General features: G+C 52.2%; 11 protein-coding genes; 7 read left to right on the top strand and 4 right to left on the bottom strand.

Moving 5' to 3' along the window:
* Nucleotides 1–417: 417 nt before the first annotated feature.
* RCC_06893 (probable neutral trehalase (alpha,alpha-trehalose glucohydrolase)) lies at nt 418–3,131 on the top strand (the record flags this gene model as incomplete). XM_023772153.1 has 5 exons in its annotated part: nt 418–621; nt 674–743; nt 795–2,658; nt 2,714–2,942; nt 2,997–3,131. The coding sequence occupies 5 exons, from the start codon at nt 418–420 to the stop codon at nt 3,129–3,131; spliced, it is 2,502 nt and encodes an 833-aa protein (XP_023627921.1).
* A 518-nt stretch (nt 3,132–3,649) lies between these two features.
* RCC_06892 (probable peptidyl-prolyl cis-trans isomerase (cyclophilin41)) lies at nt 3,650–4,768 on the top strand (the record flags this gene model as incomplete). The annotated part of the gene is made up of 1 exon (XM_023772152.1): nt 3,650–4,768. One exon carries the CDS (start codon nt 3,650–3,652, stop codon nt 4,766–4,768), a length of 1,119 nt encoding a protein of 372 aa, XP_023627920.1.
* Nucleotides 4,769–5,526: 758 nt separating this feature from the next.
* Nucleotides 5,527–6,884, top strand: RCC_06891 (probable zinc-binding alcohol dehydrogenase domain-containing protein 1; the record flags this gene model as incomplete). XM_023772151.1 has 7 exons in its annotated part: nt 5,527–5,819; nt 5,876–5,987; nt 6,038–6,357; nt 6,410–6,436; nt 6,493–6,514; nt 6,566–6,776; nt 6,826–6,884. The coding sequence occupies 7 exons, from the start codon at nt 5,527–5,529 to the stop codon at nt 6,882–6,884; spliced, it is 1,044 nt and encodes a 347-aa protein (XP_023627919.1).
* Nucleotides 6,885–7,024: 140 nt separating this feature from the next.
* On the bottom strand, nt 7,025–8,833 carry RCC_06890 (related to n-alkane-inducible cytochrome P450; the record flags this gene model as incomplete). XM_023772150.1 has 5 exons in its annotated part: nt 7,025–7,219; nt 7,309–8,073; nt 8,128–8,318; nt 8,369–8,392; nt 8,446–8,833. 5 exons carry the CDS (start codon nt 8,831–8,833, stop codon nt 7,025–7,027), a joined length of 1,563 nt encoding a protein of 520 aa, XP_023627918.1.
* A 605-nt stretch (nt 8,834–9,438) lies between these two features.
* On the bottom strand, nt 9,439–10,738 carry RCC_06889 (related to 3-isopropylmalate dehydrogenase beta; the record flags this gene model as incomplete). XM_023772149.1 has 3 exons in its annotated part: nt 9,439–10,269; nt 10,325–10,353; nt 10,450–10,738. The coding sequence occupies 3 exons, from the start codon at nt 10,736–10,738 to the stop codon at nt 9,439–9,441; spliced, it is 1,149 nt and encodes a 382-aa protein (XP_023627917.1).
* Nucleotides 10,739–11,268: 530 nt separating this feature from the next.
* Nucleotides 11,269–11,823, top strand: RCC_06888 (uncharacterized protein; the record flags this gene model as incomplete). The annotated part of the gene is made up of 1 exon (XM_023772148.1): nt 11,269–11,823. One exon carries the CDS (start codon nt 11,269–11,271, stop codon nt 11,821–11,823), a length of 555 nt encoding a protein of 184 aa, XP_023627916.1.
* A 495-nt stretch (nt 11,824–12,318) lies between these two features.
* Nucleotides 12,319–12,636, top strand: RCC_06887 (uncharacterized protein; the record flags this gene model as incomplete). The annotated part of the gene is made up of 1 exon (XM_023772147.1): nt 12,319–12,636. The coding sequence occupies one exon, from the start codon at nt 12,319–12,321 to the stop codon at nt 12,634–12,636; it is 318 nt and encodes a 105-aa protein (XP_023627915.1).
* Nucleotides 12,637–12,867: 231 nt separating this feature from the next.
* RCC_06886 (uncharacterized protein) lies at nt 12,868–14,669 on the bottom strand (the record flags this gene model as incomplete). XM_023772146.1 has 2 exons in its annotated part: nt 12,868–14,455; nt 14,536–14,669. 2 exons carry the CDS (start codon nt 14,667–14,669, stop codon nt 12,868–12,870), a joined length of 1,722 nt encoding a protein of 573 aa, XP_023627914.1.
* A 1,452-nt stretch (nt 14,670–16,121) lies between these two features.
* Nucleotides 16,122–17,731, top strand: RCC_06885 (uncharacterized protein; the record flags this gene model as incomplete). XM_023772145.1 has 6 exons in its annotated part: nt 16,122–16,351; nt 16,403–16,483; nt 16,589–16,687; nt 16,743–16,971; nt 17,029–17,124; nt 17,180–17,731. 6 exons carry the CDS (start codon nt 16,122–16,124, stop codon nt 17,729–17,731), a joined length of 1,287 nt encoding a protein of 428 aa, XP_023627913.1.
* A 632-nt stretch (nt 17,732–18,363) lies between these two features.
* RCC_06884 (related to channel proteins) lies at nt 18,364–19,794 on the bottom strand (the record flags this gene model as incomplete). XM_023772144.1 has 4 exons in its annotated part: nt 18,364–18,675; nt 18,730–19,087; nt 19,145–19,298; nt 19,353–19,794. The coding sequence occupies 4 exons, from the start codon at nt 19,792–19,794 to the stop codon at nt 18,364–18,366; spliced, it is 1,266 nt and encodes a 421-aa protein (XP_023627912.1).
* A 1,512-nt stretch (nt 19,795–21,306) lies between these two features.
* Nucleotides 21,307–23,925, top strand: RCC_06883 (related to CDC45 (cell division cycle 45)-like protein; the record flags this gene model as incomplete). The annotated part of the gene is made up of 1 exon (XM_023772143.1): nt 21,307–23,925. One exon carries the CDS (start codon nt 21,307–21,309, stop codon nt 23,923–23,925), a length of 2,619 nt encoding a protein of 872 aa, XP_023627911.1.
* Between the last annotated feature and the right edge of the window lie 140 nt (nt 23,926–24,065).

Genomic DNA, 24,065 nt, shown 5'->3' with positions numbered 1-24,065 from the left:
TTTTGAAAGGGAGAACCACTGCAGACCGACATCACAACAGCATCGACAGACCTCACAGCCCATCCCGCGTATCCACTCCACCCCTCCAGGACAACTCTTTACACGACTCGGTCGGGCGGCGCAAAGAAGCAACTCCCCGATTCATTGTTCACCCTGCGCAGACTTTTGCTTGGCATCCCAGTCGCCGCATTGCCTGCAGTCTGCCGAATTCCAATCTCTTCCAGCTTCATCTGCAGCGACGTAACTCCCCGGAGTCCGAGACCGGAGAGCCGCCGCCAATTGCATTGTTGGTGTTGTCGTGATCGAGCAGAAGCTGCTCTTGATYATAATATATACGAACACCTGAACTTCCTGCTACTCGCCAACCGATCAAACGTTGCCGCATCCCCCGCACCACGCTCATCATCCCAGCAGAGCATGACCACGCAGCAATCCAGCTTACCGACTCATCGCATCCAACACGCCCACTTTGCGGACGACCACGGCCACAACACTGCCGGGGAGCACGCCAATGGTGCCGACAAGCTCTCGCTTGACACTGATCCATACGCGGCACCCAGTGATTACTATGGCAGAAGCCACGGCCCTAGAAAGGTTGCCAAAAGCCGCACTCTCTCTGCTGTGGGTTCCGTCGGTTCCTTGACTACATGGTCTTGTACTGACAAAGCTATAGATCGATTCAACAGCTAGAGACCGCGTGAACGCAGAATACAAGCCTCATCAAGGCAGGCGGACCRGCCATGGTGAGCCTCGTTGGAACTCGATCTCATGTCATGGGCTAACGATGTATACAGATGCTCAGGGTAATGCCCCACGCCGCTTCCTCATTAACGTTGACGACACAACCAAACAACTTCTGGAGCGAGAGGACACGGATGGCAACGTTCAGATCACGATCGAAGACACAGGCCCAAAGTTTTTGGAGCTAGGGACAGCTGCCTCCGACGGATATCGGCGCATCGACGTGCGCGGCACATACATGCTCAGCAACTTGCTGCAGGAGCTCACGCTTGCAAAGAGCTATGGCAGGAAGCAGATTGTGCTCGACGAAGCTCGGTTGAATGAGAACCCAGTCAACAGATTGGCTCGTCTCATCAAGGACTCGTTCTGGGGAAATCTTACCAGGCGCATCGATGGCACCAACATTCAGAAGGTGGGTCTGGATACTAAAGACTGGACCGCAGATCCAAGACCGCGAATCTATGTTCCTCGCGGCGCTCCGGAACAGCATGCATACTACACTCGAATTGCCCGGGAACATCCAGATATGAGACTAGAGGTGCTGTGGCTGAAGGAAGGCGGTGAAGACGATGACGAGTATGTGCGCGATCTCAACAATGCGCCTGGCCTGCTTGCTATCGCCATGGAACGGATTGCAGACACTCCGAGCGGCGAGCCAGATTTCCGTGGACTGCCTTTTGTCGTGCCCGGTGGCCGCTTCAACGAACTCTACGGATGGGACAGCTACATGGAGACCCTAGGTCTCCTCATCAATGACAAGCCAGACATTTGCGAGTCCATGGTCAAGCACTTCTGCTTCTGCATTCGTCACTATGGCAAAATCCTGAACGCCAACCGCACCTACTATCTCCGTCGATCACAACCGCCCTTCCTGACCGACATGGCTCTCCKAGTCTACGATCGCATCAAGCACAAACCTGGGAGCCTTGAGTTCCTCCGCGAAGCCACCCTTGCCGCCATCAAGGACTATTACGGCACATGGACGTCGTTGCCAAGACTCCACGAAAAGTCTGGTCTGTCTCGCTATGTTCCAGGTGGTATTGGTGTACCGCCTGAGACGGAGGCAACGCACTTCTTGAACGTTCTCACGCCATACGCCAAGAAGCACGGCATGTCGTTCGAAGAATTTGTGCACGCGTACAACTTTGGCCATGTCTTCGAACCAGAGCTGGACGAGTACTTCAAGCACGACCGTTCCGTCCGCGAATCCGGTCACGACACATCGTATCGTTTGGAGAAGGTTAGTGCCGATCTCGCTACGGTTGATCTGAACTCTCTGCTGTACAAATACGAAGCCGATATTGCGCGCATAATCCGCGCGTTCTTCGGAGATCACCTCGATGTTCCAAAGGAATGGCGCGTGAAGGGTAAGGCGGACTTTGAGGTTTCTTCGACATGGGATCGACGCGCCAAGAAGCGCCGCCAGACCATGGAAAAGCTCATGTGGAGTAAGGAAAAGAACATGTTTGTCGACTACAATACCCGCAAGGAGGAGCAGACTGGATACGAAAGCGCTACCACTTTCTGGGCCATGTGGGCTGGCGTTGCGACGCCTCAACAGGCACAGAATATGATGACATATGCTCTCCCACTATTCGAAGTTCATGGCGGCCTGGTCAGCGGCACTGAAAAGAGCCGAGGAGCTGTCGGTCTGTCCCGTCCAAATCGCCAATGGGACTACCCATTCGGTTGGGCTCCGCAACAGATCCTCGCCTGGACTGGTATGCTCCGTTATGGGTTCGAAGAAGAAGCACAGAGGCTGGCCTACCGATGGGTGTACATGGTCACCAAGGCATTTGTCGACTTCAATGGTGTCGTAGTGGAGAAGTACGATGTGACGCGGCAGGTCGATCCCCACAAGGTGACTGCCGAGTATGGTAATCAAGGCAGCGACTTCAAGGGCGTTGCAACGGAAGGGTGAGCATTCCTTTATTCTGCTACCTACAAGTATCTCGCTAACATCATGTCATAGCTTCGGATGGGTCAACGCTTCTTACGTCTACGGACTTCAGATTGTGAACGCRCACATGAAACGTGCACTTGGCGCTGTTACCAGTTGGGACACGTTCAAAAGAATGACGGACGGCGAAGGTGAAGGTGCAGGTGAACCTCACGTCGCCAGCAAGCCAGAGCCGAGCGGAGTTTCTGCCCTCACTGAAAATCATCAGGCGCCTGTGCATTATTCGAACGACCCCCTTAAGGTCAGAAGGCAATGCTCGACATCAGCTCTCGGCGTGTTGACTAACATGGAACAGGCCGATCCGCAACACCCTCATCACAACGATGTGAATCWCGGTATGGGGAACTTGCCCAAGGTCAAAGCGATTGACCAGCACGATACCCACGCAGAAGCGTCGCACTCTCAGGCACCCAAGGAGGAGCATCACTGATCGCGGAGGAAGATCAAGACCCTACCGCGGGCTGACCGGAACTCGACCCTGATTTCACCTGGCAAGATGATGGCAGTTGCACTCAACCTACGAGATGGATTCCTGAGTTCATTGGGTGGAGAGGCGTATGCATAGAAGGCAGTGGTATATTCTATAGCTTATCCTGACAGTTGCAGGGAAGTAGCATGATCCTGATTTTGATGTTGATTATACTTTAGCATTGCAAAGAKTGTTGACCGTACTCCTCCCAAAGTCGAGCCAGTGCACATGTGAATATACCCTTGTGGTGATGATGGTCCCACATATAAATGGATCAATGTGTACATTTCACATGCACAACCCATGTATTTGGAGTTGATCGCCGTTGGTGGGGCAAAGTTTGCCCTGAAGTTACGCAAAGCTTCTAGAAAGATCCAATGGAGCAAATAGAAGAGCTCTCTGTTTCGTTACTTCACTGCTCTCGTAGAGAATCTCTCACGACTAATTTCTTACCACACCCAATTCCGACACACATCACCATGGCCTCCTCAAATCGCAGTCGTGTCTGGTTCGAAATCTCCATTGGCGGCGATGCGTTGGGCAAGGTCGTTTTCGAGCTGTACGATGATATCGTACCTAAGACCGCAAAGAACTTCCGCGCTCTATGCACTGGCGAAGAGGGCAAGGGCAAGTCCGGCAAGCCTCTACATTACAAGGAATCCACCTTTCATCGCGTCATCAAGGGCTTCATGATCCAGGGAGGAGACTTCACTGCACACAACGGCACCGGCGGAGAGAGCATCTATGGCGAGAAGTTTGAGGACGAGAACTTTCAGATCAAGCATGAGAAGCCATTCCTCCTGTCAATGGCGAACGCTGGGCCTGCCACCAACGGTAGCCAGTTTTTCGTCACCACAGTAGCAACACCACACTTGGACGGCAAACACGTGGTGTTTGGAGAGGTGGTTTCTGGCAAGAGCATCATTCGGCAGGTTGAGAACACGCCGGTCACCGACGACAAACCAGACAAGGACGTTGTCATCGAAGACTGTGGTGTCTTGCCGGCAACTGAAGACCTTGCAGAGTTCACTAAGAAGCAGCCAGACGCTACGGGCGATGCGTACGAGGACTTTCCCGAAGACCAAAAGTCACAGGACGCGGAGTGGAAGGGGACCGAGATCGTGGCAATCGTGGAGGATTTGAAGACAATGGGAAACACAGCGTTCAAGGGAGGTGACATTGAGCTTGGACTGAGCAAGTACCAGAAAGCCCTGCGTTATCTCCACGAGTACCCTGTGCCACTGGACAACGATCCACCGGAGTTGGGAGCACAGCTTTCCAAGCTCAAGTTCTCGCTCCACTCCAACAGCTCGTTACTGCAGTTCAAATTGAACCGCTTCGAGGCGTCGTATCAATCGGCGGAGAAGGCGATTGTTGTGGAGGGCATCTCGGACGCGGACAAGGGCAAGGCGTTGTTCCGTAAGGGCGCAGCTTTGAAGGGATCGAAGGATGAGGAGGGTGCGTTGCAGTGTCTGGAGGAGGCGGCTAAGCTTGTGCCAAACGACGCTGGAGTCAAGAACGAGCTCGCCGCGGTGAAGAAGGCTGCGGCTGAGCGCAAGTTGAAGGAGCGAAAGGCATACTCCAAGGCCTTTGTTTGAGAGTACAGCAGTATCCCATGGGATGGTACGTGTGCAGAAGCTGCTGAAATACGATCGGCCTGGCCATCCCTGATGGCACCACTATCAGACGAGCTTCCATTTGGGCGGCGAGGTCGATGGAAATGAGAAATGTTTACGTTAGCGTAGCGATTTGCTTATTATCAATGGAACAAGTTTCGAAGATGCAACATTGTCGGACAGTTGTGGTACTCGAGTCAAGCGTGTGATGTGCTCATAGGGTTAGGGTTGGGGTAGTGGGAATCGTCGTTGCTGGATGCTGACGATCGACTTTCGATGTTGCGGTCAGCCGACCATATACTGTTGGCAATTTCCAAATCGCTGGCGTATTCCGCGGGTGTTGAGGCATAGCGTGATGAACAATATAGCTTTGCGACGACTCGCTAGACAGCTTACGCCCGATCTCCCGCTGGATAGATCTATGTTAGAGGGCTGTTTATTCAATATCTATCAACCAAAGCTCGGGTCAAATGACCAGTTTTGTGTAGGAATCACAAACAGAAGATCTCGCTGGTATCCAGGGATATGTACCAACAAATGATGAGCAAGCGATGCGAGGTTCCACCTTCAATCTTTATTATACGCCTGCAGATACCGAATAGGAAGTACCTCCTAGCTCCGGCGTTTGCAAGATCGACTACGCCCGTATAGAGATCTCACCATATAACATCATCTTCGTCCCCACCTTCATGCCCACGTGCATCTTTCCCCAGAATATAGAACATTTAGTTCCCAGAACCATGTCTTACAAATCAGTTCATCTCGCCAACCGGCCTCGGGACCACATTGAGCAAGACACCTTTGAGGTCAAAGAGCATAAACTGCCTTCGGAACATGAACTGCAGAATGGAGAAGTCATATTCCAGTCAAATTACCTTTCATTGGATCCTGCTATGCGGGGATGGCTGAATGACACAAGATCTTACATTCCTCCGGTTAAGATTGGTGCTGTTATGCGAGGCAATGGCGTGGGGACTATTGTTGCGAGTAAGAGCTCCAAATTCAAGAAGGGAGAAACTGTTTCTGCTATGTCGTAGGTCGATGCGAATCATGGAAGACCAAGGCGTGTGGCTAACGACTTGTTCGAAGTGGATGGAGCGAAGTGGCTGTTTTGAAGGACAATTTGGTGGAGAAGCTGGACCTTCCTTCGAACGGAACATTGACAGACTCGCTCGGCGTACTTGGGATGACTGGTCTGACGGTAAGTATTGAAGATTGCCCCCAAAATCTTCGCTGCTGATACGGATTCAGGCCTACTTTGGCATCATCGATGTCGGCAAAGTTAAGGCGGGCGACTTCGTGGTAGTTTCAGGAGCTGCTGGTGCCACGGGTAGCGTCGTCGGTCAAATCGCGAAACTCAAGGGAGCGACTGTTGTTGGCATTGCAGGTAGCGATGACAAGTGCAAGTGGCTCGTTGAGGAGCTCGGGTTTGACAATGCTTTGAACTACAAGGACAAGGACTTCGCCAAGAAGTTCCGAGCAGCTACGAAGCAACTCATTGATGTCTTCTTCGACAATGTCGGAGGAGAGGTCTTGGATCTCGCTCTTTCAAGGGCGAAGGAACATTCCAGGTATGTTCGTGGTGTTGTCTCTAGGCGGGCTTGGCTGACCTCTGGATGATAGATTCGTGATGTGCGGCGGTATTTCTCAGTGAGTATTCTTCACGCTCTATTCTTCATTCTTGCCTGCTGACTTCTGTTGCTTAGATACAACACCAAGAACGCACAGGTAAGGGATTGAAATCTCTTTTTTGAGACCGTCGTACTAACGACTCGACAGGGACCCAAGAACTACCTCATGATTGTGAGCATGAGAATCAGAATGGAAGGATTCATTGTATTCGACTACGAGAAGCAATACCCGCAAGCGATAAGAGAGCTTGCACAGTGGCTGGCCGAAGGCAAGATCAAGCGTCTGGAAACTGTCATTAAGGGTGGCATCACCAAGATGCCGGAAGCCTTAAAGGCGTTGTACGAGGGTGCCAACACTGGTGAGTCAACTCCGTTCGAAACGCCGGAAAAATTTGCTGACAAGTGTAGGCAAACTGTTGGTCGAGGTCAAGGCACCCGCACCGCAGACGTCGCGAGCGAAGTTGTAGAACACTCGAGCCTTTGTAAAAACGTGCAAGTAGAGATCCAATGGCACGGCAGAGGTGCTGATTGATTGTATCCATCAGTTCCAAAGGTTGACCTAGATACAAGGATWCAGGTCTTTGTGAAATCGCCAGACACCCAGAGATCAAATCGCGCGGGGCGTCAATGTGACCTTTGCTCCACTCAGGTTCATACAAGTCAGGTTGACGTTCTCTATCCAAGGTCCTGGAGCGTTGCATTTGATGCCGCTAAACGCCTGGCACAGTCGTACGACGGTGTACGAAGCCTCTGCCAAACCAAATTGCTGTCCGATGCATATGCGTGCTCCTCCATTAAAGGGCTGTCAAGAMCGTGTCAGCGAATTGAACGGAAAGCAGCGCATCTGCTTATCCTGTGAAGTGACAGGAGAGCTTCCGCATGAAAACCCACCAAGTACTCCCAGGTAGGCCGAATGCCCTTCTGTCCAGTTTCTGCGTTGTCTAGCCAGCGTTCTGGTTTGAACTCTTCCGCATCTTCGCCATAAAGATCCTTTCGTCGATGCATGACATACAGATTCCACGATACGATCGAGCCCTTCTTAGCGAAGAATGGCGATTTCCCATCGGGTCCGCCACCGAGTGGAAGAATGGTGTCCTCGAGAGCTTGACGGGAGTTGATGGGCACGATTGGATGGCATCGAAGCGACTCATTGAGCACAGCCTTGACGTACTTCAGATCTTTGAGCTGTTCGAATGTTGGCAGTGCGCCGTTGAGCTGCTGAACATCTGCTTGAAGTCTCTGCCAAATTTCAGGTCGCTGGGAGATGGTGAAGAAGACGTTAGTTAGGAGTGATGCGGTCGTGTCACGGCCAGCAAGTAGAACGTTAAGGAGCTCGCTTCTGATGACGACCGGATCGTTCGTCTGTCGGACAAGCTCATCGATGAAGACATATCGACCATTCTCACTTGCAGGTTTTTCGCTGTCAGATTGGGATTTTGCATCAAGAGCCTTGATCACGAACTTGTCAACAAAGTCGTTGATGATCCCAACGCTCTGCTTGAAGCGTTTGTCCGCTGGAAACAGTCTTGTGAGCTTTCCAAATCGAGCGTGATGTGAAACAAGTTTCTGTGCCTGATCAAACGCTTCTCCAAAGCCGCCAGCGCGCTGTTCCGAGTTCTTCGAAAGCGAATCGGTGGACTGCCCGAATAGGAACTCCTGAACATACGTGAGCATTCGTCGCAATTCAAGGGGGCGGATCAAACACCATACTGTCGCGCTGTCCATGCTGAGGAGAAAGAATAGCTCAGAGAGATCCTCACTGGGCGATTCTTGAATGGTTTTGATGAGCGGCGAGACGTGCTTCTCGAAGGTGAGTACATCTCCCACTTGGCTCCGCACGAAGTTGGGGCGGAGCATGTCTCTTGAATGCTGCCAAGCAGCACCGTCGTTTGTAAAGATGCCTATGCTAGTCAGAGGCCGAGTAATGGACATGCATTAAGCCTCAATCTACCTTTGCCGAAAAGCGGCGCAATAGCTGCAATTGTCAGAGTGTCAGCACGCATCAGCTATAGTGTATGTTGAGCATACCAGCCTTCCTGTTCGCCGGAAGACCCCATTTGGCATGATCGATGGCCTGGATGGTCTTGAGGTTCTCAGGCTCGATGGTCCTAAACATGTGCACACCCAGCGTAACAAATTGCATAGTTTTGACATCCGTGGTAAGGAACGCTTGTTGTACTGTTGCCAGCATAGTGTGGTTCTTCACAGCTTTGACGGTCTTGAGGAAAAGGTCTATCCCAAAGATGTGATCTACTTGGTTAGCAGCCCATGGCACTGACTGGCAGCCCCTTTCGCTTTTGATCGCTTGTCGTCGACGCCATAGTGTTATCGATGCTGTGATGCTGTACAAGGCGTAGGCAAATAGCAGACCGATGAGAATCTGGGCCGTGGCCGGGAGACCGGAAAAAACTGCCATGACCAGTATCCTGCTGGATGTTCGGACTCGACGCTGAGGTGGCAGGGCGGTTGCTGGTAGTAATGTGCCGTGATCTTAATGATGAAAAAGTGATATGGGAGTAAAAGAGAAAGCGGACGAGGGAAAGCATGAGACTTCCACAAGCCTTGCACGGAATACCTTCATTCATGTCATGGCTGCCGACCAGGTTGAGCATCATCATCAATCGTCCGAACACACTCCCATTGGGATTTCCTCACAATCATGGCTCGGACGCACGCATGCTGCTCCCTTTTGCACGTTCAAAGCATGAATTTGCAATGTCATGTTGACCTCGCACGGAGAATCTGCCATTTGGGGGCGATCCGCAAACACAGGTTGATGAGGCATTTGCGATGTCAATTCAGGCGTGTTGTGATGTCCGATTCTTGGACCGAAGCCGAAGTGTCGAGTAAACTAGCGTGTCTTTTTAGAGTTCCAGCTCGACAGGGATGAATCTACGATCAGCATTCGGCTTCCATCAACATCTGGCCTCCTCCATCATCAGCCTGCAACATAGTACGAGACATGTAAAAGGGCCTGAACAATCAGTTGTTGTATCATCTCATTCACAGCATGCTACACGACTACGCTCGGAGCAAACGCCTAACTTCGCCCTGGATGGCCTCGCTCATGTCTCGCGTGTTTGCCCTGCCTCCGAGATCTCCGGTGCGAATCTCCAACCCACCGTCCGCCTTGGAATCCAGGACTTTAGCGACTGCTTCCTCCACAATGTCAGCCTCACGATGCATGTTGAAGCTCAGCCGCAGCATCATAGCCAGGCTCAAAATTTGGGCCACCGGATTCGCGAGGCCCTTTCCTGAAATATCAGGAGCTGAACCATGGACCGGCTCGTAGAGACCGATCACGCCTCCGGCTTTATTCTGTCCCAGACTCGTTCCAGGCGCACCCGCTACCGAAGCAGAAGGTAGGAGACCAAGGCTACCGGTCAAGCCACCGCTCTCGTCAGAAAGAATGTCACCAAAGGTGTTGTCTGTTACAATCACACCGTTGAATGCGGTGGGCTTCGTGATGAGCAACATTGCCAATGAGTCGGCAAGCTGATGTTGTAGCTTGATCTTTGGAAATTCCTTCTCGAAGATTTCAGTCACCACTCGGCGCCATACTCGACTGTTTGCAAGGACATTCGCTTTATCGGCGCTCCACACTGGTAGTGGAGGGTCGTGCTGCATTGCGAGAGCACCAGCAACGCGTGCAACACGCTCAATCTCTGGGCGAGAGTACTCCCATGGGTCGCAGCCGTAATCTTCTCTTTCAATCTWCTCGCCATAGTAAGCACCACCGCAGTTCTCTCTGATCAGCATGAAGTCGACGCCCGCTWTAATCTCACGCTTGATGGGAGACCAATCGATCATCGTCTTCGAGGCAAACTTGCAAGGGCGTAGATTGGCGAAGACCTAGTCAGAACGTAAGTCACGAGTGCTTCTATTCCGGAAATCTCAATTAATTTACCTGCATCCTCTTCCTGATTCTCAGTAGACCTGGAATGGAGAGAAGAAAGGATCAGCATTGACCTAATGAACCACAACAGAGACAGACTCGAATGAATTCGTAGGCCCTGTCCTCTAGTTTCTTACCGGACTCTGGATTAGGCACCGCTGTCCCCCATTTTGGACCTCCTGCACTGCCAAAGAAGACTGCATCTACCTGTTCGCACTTCTGTAGTACCTCTTCCGTCACGGAGTCCTTATGCTTGTCCAGCGAGCAACCGCCACAAAGATCGAATTCTTTTTCAAACTTGACACCAGTTGCCTCTTCGATAATCTCCAATACCTTCAGAGCCTCAGCCACGACTTCTGGGCCAACATGGTCTCCAGGTAGAACCAAGATCTTCCCTCCTTTTGCAGGAGTTCCCTTGAACGACATGTTATCTCGTTTGAAGATCTTTTGATGGCGTGGAGTCTGGAAGATGAACAGATAAACAAGGCAAATACAAGCCCACAAACACCAGCAAGCAGAGCTATCAGAAGGCACAAGTATGTATTTAAAGCCTCAAGGACCTCACAATGTCGGCAACCAAGTGCAGTGCTGTTGCCGTCTGTTGCCCGAAGCGATTAAGCTTCCCCGCCACCGATATCGGTCAAGTCAATGGCATGGCATGATGCTGTATCGAGTCTCTCCTATATACATGTAAGCCACTCGTTAACGTGATGGAAACAAATCAATCAATCCACAGTCTTCTTCCGGGCAGAATTAGACCAGACCCGCCGTGACAACAATTTACAACGTTAGATCCCCGTATCACATTCCGCCCTACAGATTTCCGCGACCACGAATTGACCTATCGGGACTCATCTGAAAGAAGTCGAGCTAAATGATTCCAAGACGAGCTATCGTGAAAATGTCTTTGCGTAGTCTCTACAACTCACACAATCAGGAAAACGTGCCCAACAACAATGGAAGGCTATACTATTCGCATAGCGACTGMGGAAGATACACCAGGAATCCTCCAAGTCTCACGATCAGCTGAAAAGAAGTTTGGCGAACATGACACCATTTTCGAATCCCTGGCAGAAGGAGAGCAGAGCTACGCGGCCACAAAGATCCAACAAACATTCGAAAAGGGCCGGATATTCCTCGCCGAGCATGACAGCATACCGGTTGGATTTCTAGCAGCCTACCAGATGGACACAGCTCTGTACGTTGCTGAGATTTCCGTGCGCGGCGAATACAACGGCAAGGGTATCGGGAGTATGCTGTTAAAGGCGGTGTTCCAATGGGCTCGTGAGCGAGCACTTGAGAACGGAGAGGATGAAGCTCGAGTGTCCCTTACGACGTACGTCGAAATTCCTTGGAATGGGCCATGGTATCTACGACGCGGGTTCAAGGTGGTGAATGCAGAGGAAATTGGGCCAAAGCATGTGGAGAAGATGAGGTATGATAAAGAAGTGAGAAAGCTCTATCAGGGGGGCTATACACGTTGTTGTATGCTCTGGCAGGAAAAGATGTAGTTGACATCGGAGTTCCCCGCGAGTGATGGGGTGTGCGGAGATTCCTTTTCACCCGGCGAGTTGCGAGCTCTATAGAGACTAGAGGATACACAGGCGTGGTGTAGATTGTAAGCGAGGAAGCAAATGAATTGGTTAGCGAGCAGCTAACCCTTGTGTCAATGTCTTCAACAACGATTACTTGCCCGCAAGGCGTGCCATTTGCACAACAAAGAATCCCTGGATTGACGGCCGTAGCACCAGCTTGTTCGCCGTTTTGCAATTCTACTTGGGGTCTCATTGCATCGATCAGTCCATCAAACAAGACTCCGCAACAATTCCCCCAAGAATCATGGCGAACCGCAACGTACTGCTGGGACTCCTTCCCTCCCCTTACATCAACTTCCCACTGACTGCCCTGYGGGACTCCATGCCTACTTACTTCCAAGCGGTCAGGGGTGTTTCAGTTGGCAAATCGGCTGCTCTCATGCTACCAATAGTCCCAGGGCCCTGGTCGCTATGCTTGTGCTCGAAGGTGGATTGAGCATCACAGGACACTATTCTCCATCGATGCTGTTCGCATTGATCACCATGCCGATCGGCACGGGTTTGATGATGAATTTCCTCAAATTCAACACCGAGATCGCACGTCTGATCGTGGATTCGGGCTTCGCAGAGTCCGCAGACGGTATTGGGTTCCAAGCGGCGCAGACAGCGGCGCGGAAGACTCTTTTCGCCGCGGACGCAACGGCGGGTCTTGCGATCATTCCGTTCGCTCGGAGTTTTGGTCCAGTGGCTTTGTCGTCGTTGCGCAGAGAATCTTCGTTGACCGTCTGAGTGCTCATATTGGCACTGATGTGCTAGCATCGGAAGCATGGGCTTCGGGGATTTGAGGAATGGCTTCGACAATAATAACAAGACAAGGTCGTGCTCGGAGTCGACATGTCGCTCTCGCTGACCTGGTAGTCTTGGATTCGTTAACTGTCGCAAGCTCGCTCTGCATGGAGTGGCGAACGGCCAAGCACAAGCGAACGTGATGGTGAGTGTTTCGAACGAGCTTCCATGACTTCAAGTGTCGAGGATCAGAATACTCGTGGCCAGGCCATCAAGCCCATATGTACCCAATTTATTGTCGTCACTCAGGCTCCACGAAAGTGAACCCCAGGGCTGCCCAGCTACAGCTTTTGCTGCAAAAGGTAGTTCGATCGTGATGGGATTGCTCGTTCGGCTATAGTCCAGATTCGCCATTGCGACCAGGGCGCGACCGCCAATCTGCCAGTACGCGACATCCAGTAAAGGATGATTAGTGACGTTCACACTGGTCGGCTGTCCTCCAAGTAGATACTTGCTAACTCCCGGAGCAGTAACGGCTTTCGCAAGCGATCCATGAGCATCATTTAGATTGGGCGAGCTTGGAAACAGCCAGCTCATGACGCCCTTTGCTCGATGGCTCAAGCTCAACACAATCATGACCCAAGTTTCCGCCGGTGTGGGCTCCCTTTCCCAGTAGAAGTCCCCGGAGAATGCCTGGAGGACGGACCAAAGAGGCTTCCTCGGGTCTCCCAACCAGTCCAAGTATTGGGTATACACGTCTAAACGATTGCTGACATCCCGAAGCATACCCTCGCAATTATCACAGCCAGCGTCCCCGTAGGTCGAATTGACAGTAGTGTTGAACTTTCGGCTGTACGTCGTGTTGATGCCCACCGGATAGGCATCCTGCATCACGTAGTCGGCGCCAGAGCTGTATTCGTCAAAGTAGTAGTTGTCACAATTGAGCACGAGACTTGTGGGATGATACGGGTCAGCTTTCTTGAGCAAGTCGTGGGCTCGCTTGGTGGATGAGAGGTTGTATTGCCAACCATCAGGTTCGTCTGCAGTGTACCAACTGAGCAGATTTGACCGATCTTTGACACGAGGTATCTGTTCCTCAACAGAAGAGAGATTCAGATAGGAATTGCGCATGTCGTATTGGTACCATAAATCTGCGGCATCCAGAGTGTCGAAGAGGGGGTCGAGGTCACCGTCAGTGTACGCACAGACCGGGTTGAGTGCATTGAATCCGAGGTCTTTGTAAGCCGATACGTTTGACGGACTGTCCTTGAGATAGCCATCGCAGGAAGCATAGAATCCAAAGGGCAGAAGTGGTCGGAAAGCATACTGCGTGGCATTATTGGCAACAAGCATGCCACCATAGAGGTTGTCAATCTTGACAGTGCTGCCGCTGTTCTTGGCCGGAAGGTAGTAAAACTCAGTGGACGCCGCATAGGTCTGGTTGCTACCGTACTCCTTGGAAACTTGCAGATTGAGTTGAATGATGTAAGGCTCCAATCGGGGTTCCAGTCTGTTCAGGCTGAAACGCAGTAGTTTGGCCGTAGTGTTGAGGAACAGGTTTCCGGATGCCAGAGGTAGGCTGGCGTCTTCTGTCACGATTTCGAATGACCAGGACGTGGGCTGAGACCGCGCTAGGTCATCTTTCCAAGATTCAACCATGACCTCGCCGCGGACATATGAAGTGGACACATCAACGACAAATTGCCCGGAGACCTCATTGCTGTCGTATATGTTGTAGCGCGGTGTGATCCTGATATCGAGAAGAGGTTCTTTTGTCATAGCTGGAGGTTGTAGTCTGCCACCTGGGTCAAAAGCTGGCGACCTGTGACAGCATTAGCACCCAACACACAAGGCCAATTGGAAGAGGCGTTTTCGTGGACTGTGAGTAATGGCACGACTTACCCAAGTTCGTAAGGTTTCCCACACCATCGTGGAATGTCAGTATGACTTCCTGACAGGCCGCCCAACGGATCCTGACTAGCAGCTTGTCTGAACAATAGAGATGAAGCTAAGAAGAATGTCCACGGCAGCTTCATAGCTGCATATGAAGGCCGCGCGTGCGATGCGAACAACAGACTGGGTGTAAGAGATGTTGGTGTAGCATTACCATTGCCTGACCAAGAGATTTGTTGAAACATACCAAGCGCTGCGCCCTCTCACGGCTTTTGGTGGCCTGTGTTACAGCCAGGGATATTTCTAGTCGTAACATCCCAGTCCCGGATGAAGGGACGCGGTACCCGGGGTCTGGTTGATGCTGATGAAACATGCATGTAATCCCGGCATCCGGTGAAGGGACAAAGGTCTTCAAGCAACACTGGCTTGTTGGGATCAATGGAGGATGGACATTTGCGGAGCGTCACTCAACTTTTTTATTCATCGACATGTAGCTCTGGACAGGGATGAGGACGTCGTTTTTGCGCGATGATGTAGGAAAGAGCGGAAATTTGTCCACGGCTCGGCACCCGCGCCGGCGGCCCCACATCAACGGGAGCGCGGCCAAGATCCCTTCCTCCTCTGGACCATTGGAACAAACATCTCACCTAATAACTCTGCAACTCTGCAATACGAGCTGCCGGTTTAACGAACAGCACGAAATGCGGTATCTGCACTCACCGCGAAGAGTAACGAAGTCGAAGTCTCCGATGAGAAGCATCAGAGAAACAATCATCGATATTTGTAACCCACAGAACATTTTTCACGGCCAGACAATAGACCTCGACATCATGATCGGGTCGTGTGTGTTTACGAGCTACACGTCAAAAGACGCCTGTGCCAACCTTGGGCCAAAAGAGCTGGTTTGACTGGCCAGATCGCGTCATATTCTCTTGCCTTCTGCTGTCAAGAGACGCCTCTAGCTGATCAACGACGCAGGACCGTACGTTGCCATACATCGTTCCTGGCTGATAGAGATACAGCAGTAGTGGGATGCTCCGAACATTTCACAGTTTCAGGTTGCTCTTTGTTCGAATYGCAGCTCACAAGACACGGTACCACCAACAAGCCTCTGCACCTCTTCCTGCCCTGAGAGGCGCAATGCTCGTAACCTGAAAAGTGTCTCCTGCAGGGGTGCATAAAGAAATCATCGCTGTACAACTTCGCTCTTCTGTGGGCTTTCTCAACAGTATACCGGCTTTGAGCCTCCAAACCACAAGTTGGACTTCCACCGCTTCGGTGTGGTGGCCTCCTCGGCGTTATGGTGCAAGATGTCCCTCTCGTCACCCACGACCACGTCGATGATTCGTAGCGTTCTGGCCACCGGATCCAGTGTCAAGGCGCAGAACAGGATTATTCAGACGTTGTGTGCATGAGGATGGGTCTATTGAGCTACAGCTGGCAATGTAAACCATCCTGCGAGAAAGTCTTCATTTACCAGTGGCACGGTAGGCGAGAGTCTGCTTTGATATATATCTCCTACAAGCCTCTGCTGTTCCAATTGTGCATCTTGATATCAGCTCGCTTTCTTCATTCGTTCAAAACAGATCGCAGACATGGCCGCCTCGGTGACATCCGCTCTGCTTTTCTCGCTGCTCTCGCTCGTCTCGGCATCGCCTTACCCACTGCTTGCGGTCAGGCAGGAGGCGATCTCCCAATGCCCTTCTGGCGCTCCAGGCTTCGCCACCATTGGAGCCTCCTGTATTCGCTCCGGAGGATCTGCTTATGTCAAATCCCTTTGTGGAGCATATCCGCCACTCACCACGGTGACTGAGTCCATCACAGCGTTCGTATATGAACATATCCGGAACCGATTGGCCTGAATTGATGTATACAGAACCACAACCGAGTCCTTCACCGTCACTTCAGCGGCTCAGACCGTTTACACRCCGCCCCCAATTTCCAGGACCGTGCTCTCGTGAGTGACCAGCTTGTTCACATCGATACCAGCGCTAACGAGCGAATCGTAGAACGGCATACCGCAACACTACCACGTGATAAGACTCACATTCCTTATGCGTAGATGTATCGCTGACAAGCGCAGTACCACCACGGAAATCGTGACTGCCACGAATGGCACTCGCACAACTCATGTCGCGACCAACACCATCACGGATACGATGTGAGCTTGATCCCTGTGCAAAGTCCTCATCATGCTTCTTACAAGTATCTCGCAGCACCGCAACCCAGTACACGTGCCCCATTACCAGTCTTATTGGCATAGTCGCAAGACAGGCCGGGCCGTCCTCTTCACTTGCTGCACCAAGTTGTCTCTCAGAATACAGAGATGAACGGGGTCGAGAGGGAATCAGAGATGCGTGCAGCTGTCTGATCGCTGCCCGAAGTACTGGTACCACCACAATCACGCTCGCTATTGACACCGCTACCTCTTCTGCTACGAATACCGTATGTCCTCTGAAAGTATTGTACCTTAAAATTCTGGATACTGACGCGTCTTTTCAGATTCTTGGAACTACCACCATCAGAGGAACCACAATCGTCACGAACATCACCACTGCTTACGCTACGGTGACTAGGACTGACACTATGACAACAACGGTATGCTCTGCCCCATCTTCAACGAAGCCCACACGGGATTGACATGTTCCACCAGGTCCCTCACATCACAGCCCACGTCAGCACCACCACTGTCCTCACCACTGTAACAACCATTCTCCCAACTCCCACCCCGTCCCGCTTCCGCCTCTACTACAACTCCACATCTACCTCTCCCTCCTCCGGCCTTCTCCCCAAGAAAATCTTTGCCGGCAAAGTGCCTGCCCCTGGAGACCCTACCGTCTCCGAACTCGGATTCTCCAATGCCACCCGAGCAGGCGACATCTTCACCCTCAACCGCAACAACGAACTCGTTGACGTGACATTTGGAAGAACGATCACAACCAGAAACAAGCAGGATGCCTATCCCTTCTTGTTCCTCAACAGAGACGAAGATATCGATGCGGATGATAGTCTGATAATCCCGACTTGCTCTGTCTGCAGTGGCGTGCTCACTTGTGGAAGTCAGAGTCGTTTTGCGGTTTGTTTGTCGCAGCAATTGTTAACTTTGGGCCCTGCAGGAAATTGGGCTGGGAATGGAACCGATTGCAAGTTTGTTGAGCTCGGTTTGGAGGCGGTGGGAGGGAATGTGACGAGAATTGGATTTTGAGGCAACGGCTTTCAAGATTGAGAAAATGATTTGGTGCTTAGCGCTGGTGATGCTTCCTCCGGATTGACAGACAGAGCAGGTGAAGTACATTCTGGTCTGGATAGGAGTGGCAGCCAGATTGTTGGTTTCRGAGAGTTGGATGCATGAATACTAAGCATTGCAATGGCGCTCTAGAGATACAATTGGAAATGGAAATGTAGTCGCAACACACGTGTGCTGCGCTTCTAGGGAATTTTGCCCCGTTCACTTCAATGGATTTTCGGTGGCGTTTCTTGCTCGCAAATTCGCAAGGCTGCCCTCTCTGTCGCTTGAAAAGCGCGTGGAAGATCTTGATTGGAGAAGGTGAGCTATACAGCGACACGACTTTCATACCAGCAGCTGCTGCGTGGTTGAGAACAAGGCCAGAATTGAGTGTGAGGAAGTGAATGGCGAACGAAGAATGAGTTTGATCATAAAGCTGTAGTCTTATCATTTCGTCGCACTGTTCGTAATTACATCGGTCGTTAGATAGTAATGAGCTACTGATACATGAGAATGGCAAGAGTCCTATCATCCTCTCTGGCATCTCCCTGCAACACTGCTTCTTGTAGTGTTGACATTCATCTTCCCCGACTCGCATTTGTTCAACAAGATCAGACAAGCCCATCCTCCTTCTGCGCCTCGAGTCTGTTGACAATGGTGCGCTTAGGGTTGAAGAGCTTAGCAAGACCGAACCAGGGAGTGTTGATGGGTGACTCTCCAGTGAAGATGAAGATGTCGTAGAGGACACCACCGGTCAGACACCCAATGAAGGGCGCGACCATCGGAATCCAGAAGTAATACCCTCCTGCGGACCAAACTTCGTGACCATAGCCGAGAGCGTAGGTCATGAGACGGGGACCGAAGTCACGGGCGAAGTTGATGGCGAAACCGGTCTGGATGCCGAAGCAAGATCCGATACCGAACTATCACATCATGTTAGATTCAATCATGTCAGTGCGGGACTGTGCAGAACATACCATCAAGAAGAAGAGAGCAAGCGGGAACCAGGCTCCACTTGCGACGAAGTTGCCCTTGTTAGAGTCATCCTTGAGCGCGAAGATGACGAAGACGAGCAATGCGGAGGCGATAAACTGGTCGAAAAACTGGTTGACTTTGCTGACTCCTTCACCCGGGTAGGTTGCGAAGATTCCCGCAGTGGCAGTGGGGGATGGGGCGACGGTAAGACCTGGGTCGTACTCGTGAATCATGCTGTAGTAGTTTGCGTAAACAACACCAGCAGCCGCGAAGGCTCCGAGAGTTTGTGCGAGGAGGTACATTGGCATGCGTCGCCATGGCAGCTTGCGGAGGACACAGCTGGCAAGGGTCACGGCAGGGCTAGAAGTCGTGGTTAGTTGGGAATGGCGTGTTGCGATGATAGGATAGCCGACTCACTTCAAATACGCTCCACTGTCACCGGCGACGTAAATTCCCAACATGAGTCCGATACCGAAAGCCCAGTTAACACTCTGCCAGTCACCAAAGCCCTRGCCACCTGGCGCGCCAGTCTTGTTGGCACCAAGAGTGACTTGCGCTAAACCGGCATTTCCTGCAGAAAGTCAGTATGATCAAATGAAGAGAAGTGACGAGTGAAATTTGTTACCAAACAAGACGAGGATGAAAGTTCCCCAAAACTCCGCGAAGGGCTCCTTGAAAACAATCTTGGTCTTGGACCAACCCAGGTGAACATGGGCAGCATGGTCCTCATCGACCGCTACCGGCGCTGCAGGCTGCAGACCCATCCATTTTCTCGGCCCCTGAAGAGTCGACGTGACCTTCTTAAGTTTGTGATGATGGTTGCTCTCAGCGTACTCGGGAATTTCTCCTTTCAGAATGTTCGAGTCGCTGCTGTGATCTCCCTTGAGTGTAACGGCGTCGGCTGAGAAGGGAGGGCTGTTCATGTCGTGTGGAGGACCGGAGTTAGATCCTGCTCGCATGGCATCGCTGGAGCGGCGCATGCTTGTGGGGCCTTGAGAGTGAGCCGGGGCACGAAAGGGGAATTGCGATGGGACGGTAGGGGGCAAGTGAGCAGGGACAGGCTCCATGGTGGGMGATATGTCAACGTCGAACGGAGTACAGCGACGGGAGGATGTGAGAGGGAGATGAAGCACGAGGAAGAAGGTTGCTGCAGCGACTATTATAGACCAGGCGTACTACCTGTTCCATCAGCCTTCTAGCATTGGGGCTACGTTCCTGAACGAGCTCCATGTCAGGGTCGATGATCTTTTGCGTAGAGCAGAGTCGRGCCGAGTCAGCGAATGGTTGATACACGGCCCTGAATGCTTTGGGCATCGCCCGTGCTGAGAGCTATCGATCAATGAGAATCGAAGCTGACACGGGAGAGGACAGCCACGGGCAGTCGTTCGTGCGAGATGACGAAGAGCTGGTAAAGGTTGCTGACTAGAATGAAGTGAAGGCGCGCAACCAAATTCAGGCACGAGGAAACAAGCGTCAAGTCAAGCTGCGGTTTGACCAACCCGACGCGTCTGTCGTTCGTCAAACTGCAGCCAGCCGTTCGGGGGATGCRGAGTGAAGTGGTCGTTGGCGCGTGATGCGAGTCAGTGACCCGCAGCGTGGATGAGAACGAGCGCCATCACGTCAGGGTGGTGTTGATCGGATAACGTTTCCGTTGCCAGATGGCCAATTTTGCAGCGCGTGAAAGAGATATACGCTTTTGTGAATGGGGATGGGGAAAGTCAATGGAGTCAGGTCAAGATTGGAAACATGGAGCTCCCAAGCGCTGGCTCGGAACGGCGTGGTGTGGTGTACCTGAAAGATGGTGCGAGAACGTGGTGGACTAGTTTAGTTGGTGCCTGAATGATTCTTGCAGAGGTAATACTCCACACCTTCATCGCGATGTGGTCGACAAAGCTCTCCAAATGTAAGACATCCAGAGTCAGGACTCGGAGCTCACCATTGGCGTCGTCGTTGGCGTCAGCATTGGAAGAGCTGATTGTGCGAGCAAATCGTCATCGTTCCGTCAATGGACAGCAGATCGTCTGGGGCCCGACATGACTGGCTGCAAGCTTTCCGTACCTCAACAGTATGTAGGTGCTGAGTCGTAAAGAACATGGTAGCCCGGCGCCCGCAGTGTGACGTTCGTTTCCTGTCGGTGCTGGTGTGATGGGCGCTCGGCGAACGAGCGTCGGGACGCCGAGAGTGGGGAATGATCGGAGATCGAAATCGACTGTCGGCTCAGCGGCGCGGTCCGCGCTTGCTTAGTGAAGTCCTGGTGAGTAAGCAGATCGCGTCTCGTCGCGTCAAGTTTGAACAACACGCCAAGCAGAGTCGAACTCGAGACAAGACGAAGCCCGGCTGAGTTGAATCTGAAGCACCTCATCGCTTTTGCCGTGAACAGAGCGGAACCAGACGACTCTTTCCCACCAAAAGCAGAACACTACTAGGACCTGGAAGGATCGGCTGAGAAAGGACTGGACATTACCGGGCAAGGACGACACGCGATCCAACTTCACGAATCACCCACCACTCCGCCAATGCACGCCCGCATCTGGCCAGGAATACACTCGTCACCACGCCAGTACTGATAGTTTGTGGTCATGTATCTCCCACGACAACAGATCGCGCAACTGTACACGGACCTAATACGAACCAACCACCATGGATCTGCCCCGATTGTCATCCTCACCGCCCTCACGGTTGACAGCTTGTGTGCCGCGCACATCCTCGATCTCCTCCTAAAGCGTGACTTTGTTCGACATCAGCTTGTCCCCATTGCCGGCTACTCSGACCTGCAGAAAGCGGGAATTCAGCAAGTACAGACACTATCCCTGGCGAGGGGGGGAACGGGCGGGACAGTCGTGTGTTTGGGTCTGGGAGGGGCTGTTGCTTTGGAGGAGGTGCTGGGATTGGACGGCGCGGAAGAGGATGGCGCTGCAGAAGATCATGGCGTCGAAGTCTGGGTTCTGGATTCACACAGACCTTTGAATTTGGAGAACGTCTTTGGCACGTCGGCTGCTTCACAAGCAGGGGATCTAGCAAGAAGATCCGGTGTCAAGGAAGGCCGCGTACTCCCCGGCTACAAGTCTGGCCGAGGCGGGGTCATTGTGTTTGATGATGATGATCTGGAAGAGGAGCTAAGGGCGGAAAAGGAAGCGTTCTTTGCGCTGCAGGACATGCCAGAAATCACAGAGGATGACCTTGCACTCAATGACGAAGATGGAGGGGACGAAGGCGACGAGGATGCAGCAAATCATTCCGATGACGATGGCAGAGACGAAGACACATCCAGCAGCGGCCAGAAGCGAAAGCGAGCGACATCTTCGGACGGATCAGAAGACGAGGACGACTCTGAAGGAGAATTGGGCCGAGCGCGGCGACGGCGACGCAGCAATACCAGTTCATCCATTCCGATTCCATCATCCCCTGGCGGAAACCCTTTCTCAGCACAATTGGATGGCTCTACTCCTCCTCCATTGGCCTCTTCACCTCCCAGAAGAAAGGAGAAGTCGGCCAAGCAGCTTCGTAGAGAGCTCTTGAAATTACGACGAAAGCATGAAGCAACGCTCGACCGCTATTACGATCTCGGTACGAAAGCAGCAGAGTGCGTCAGCAGTATGCTCTACTCGCTCGCCTCTGATCTTGGACGCGAAGACAATGAACTCCTATGGCTGGCAATCGTCGGCATCAACTCCACATTCACTTCAGCTTCCGGTCCAGGAGCTCGAGCCAGCCAGATCAAAGCTGTGCTACAAGACGAAGTTCGCCGTTTGAATCCCATCCCAGAAGGAGAGTTGCAAAGAACTCAAAGCGTGGAAGCAATCATCCCCACCACTGCGAGAAGTCCAACCGATACTGGTATTCGACTGAGTCCCGAGCCAAGATTCCTCATGATTCGTCATTGGTCGCTCTACGATTCCATGCTGCACTCACCATACCTCGCAACTCGATTGCATGTCTGGTCAGAGCCTGGCAAGAAGCGTCTTCACAAACTCCTCGCGAAGATGGGCATCAGTCTGCAAGAAGCTGGAAAGGGCTATCTCCACATGGATTCCGAACTGAAGCGTACGTTGAGGAAGAGGATTCTCAAGTTCGCCGAGCAATACAATCTCGACGGCCTCGTTCCCACAGACAAAGGACGTGGGGACATGGATGGCTGGGGTTTCGTACGATCTTGGGGATGGAGAGGGACATTGAGTGCAGAAGATGTTGCAATTGTCATCGGAGCCATACTTGAAGTCGGCGGCGAACACGACCTTCTCCCAAGCTTGACACTCGGGGCCTCACGTCCTGGCCATTCCGATGCCAACTACAACGAGCGGGTGCAGAATCTCCCAACCCCACCGCATTCCTCAGATGACGGACACGGCGAAATCGAGAATTCTGGAGCAAGCGACATTCCCGATTACGTGGAGATGCGCTTCGCTCGCGCCATGGCTGCTCTCCGACCTGGCGGAAAAGGCCTCTCCATTGTAATGGCCAACATCCCAGCAGCGCAGAATCTCTACAAAGCTATTCTACGCGTTGGCTCGGCTTTGGTCAACAAAGCGCAGATTAGGCATCTGCGGGCTTACCGCATGGCAGTCGTGAGAGAAGGTCCTGATACTCCGTTATTCACGCATCCTGGAGCGCTGGTGCGACTAGCAGGATGGGTCGGCGAGGCCATTGCTGTTCTTGAAGGAGAAAGTGGGAAGCGGAGTGGTAAGGATGAAGCTCTTGTGCTTGCTGCGCTGGATGAGGGCAGAGGTGTCTACGTTGTTGTTGGGTTGGGTGGCGGGACGGGATGGAATAGCAGTGGGAAGAAGATTCGATCTAAAGCTGAGATTAAAGAGAGGGAAGATGCCAAGAAGAGGAGGAGTGCGGAACGTGCTGCGAGGAAAGCGGCCGAGAAGAGGAAGAGGGAGGAACAGAGGCGCTTGAGGGCTGAGAGGAATGCTGCTAATGGGATGTTGGATGATGAGGAGGAGGAGGAATCGGAACCTGAGACCGAAGAAGACGAGGATGAGGACGAGAACGACTCTGACGATGAAGTGGAGACAGGAGGCAAGGTGAAGAAAATCCGAGGACTCAATCGTTTTGGACAGGCCTTTCAGGAGGTCGTGGAGGAGACTGGGTCAAGAGTTCGGAWTGATTCTTTCGAGCATAGTGTCGTKGAGGTGAAGAAGGACGATCTCGCAGGGTTTTTGGAGGTGTTGTCAAGCAAGGTCGTAGTCGCTTGATGTGCACGAACCGATTTTGTGAAAGAAGGACAGTTGATGCAAAGGGAGGATGATAAACACACGGAAAGGAGCACCTTCGGCGTTAGCTTTGGGGCAGTCAGCGTTGCTTGCTTGGAAAAATGATGCATTCCGCATGTTGG

This window comes from Ramularia collo-cygni (genome assembly GCF_900074925.1).
Source record: "Ramularia collo-cygni strain URUG2 genome assembly, contig: RCC_scaffold10, whole genome shotgun sequence".
In the NCBI taxonomy this organism is placed as follows: domain Eukaryota; kingdom Fungi; phylum Ascomycota; class Dothideomycetes; order Mycosphaerellales; family Mycosphaerellaceae; genus Ramularia; species Ramularia collo-cygni.
This window is presented reverse-complemented; position numbering and strand designations above follow the sequence as displayed.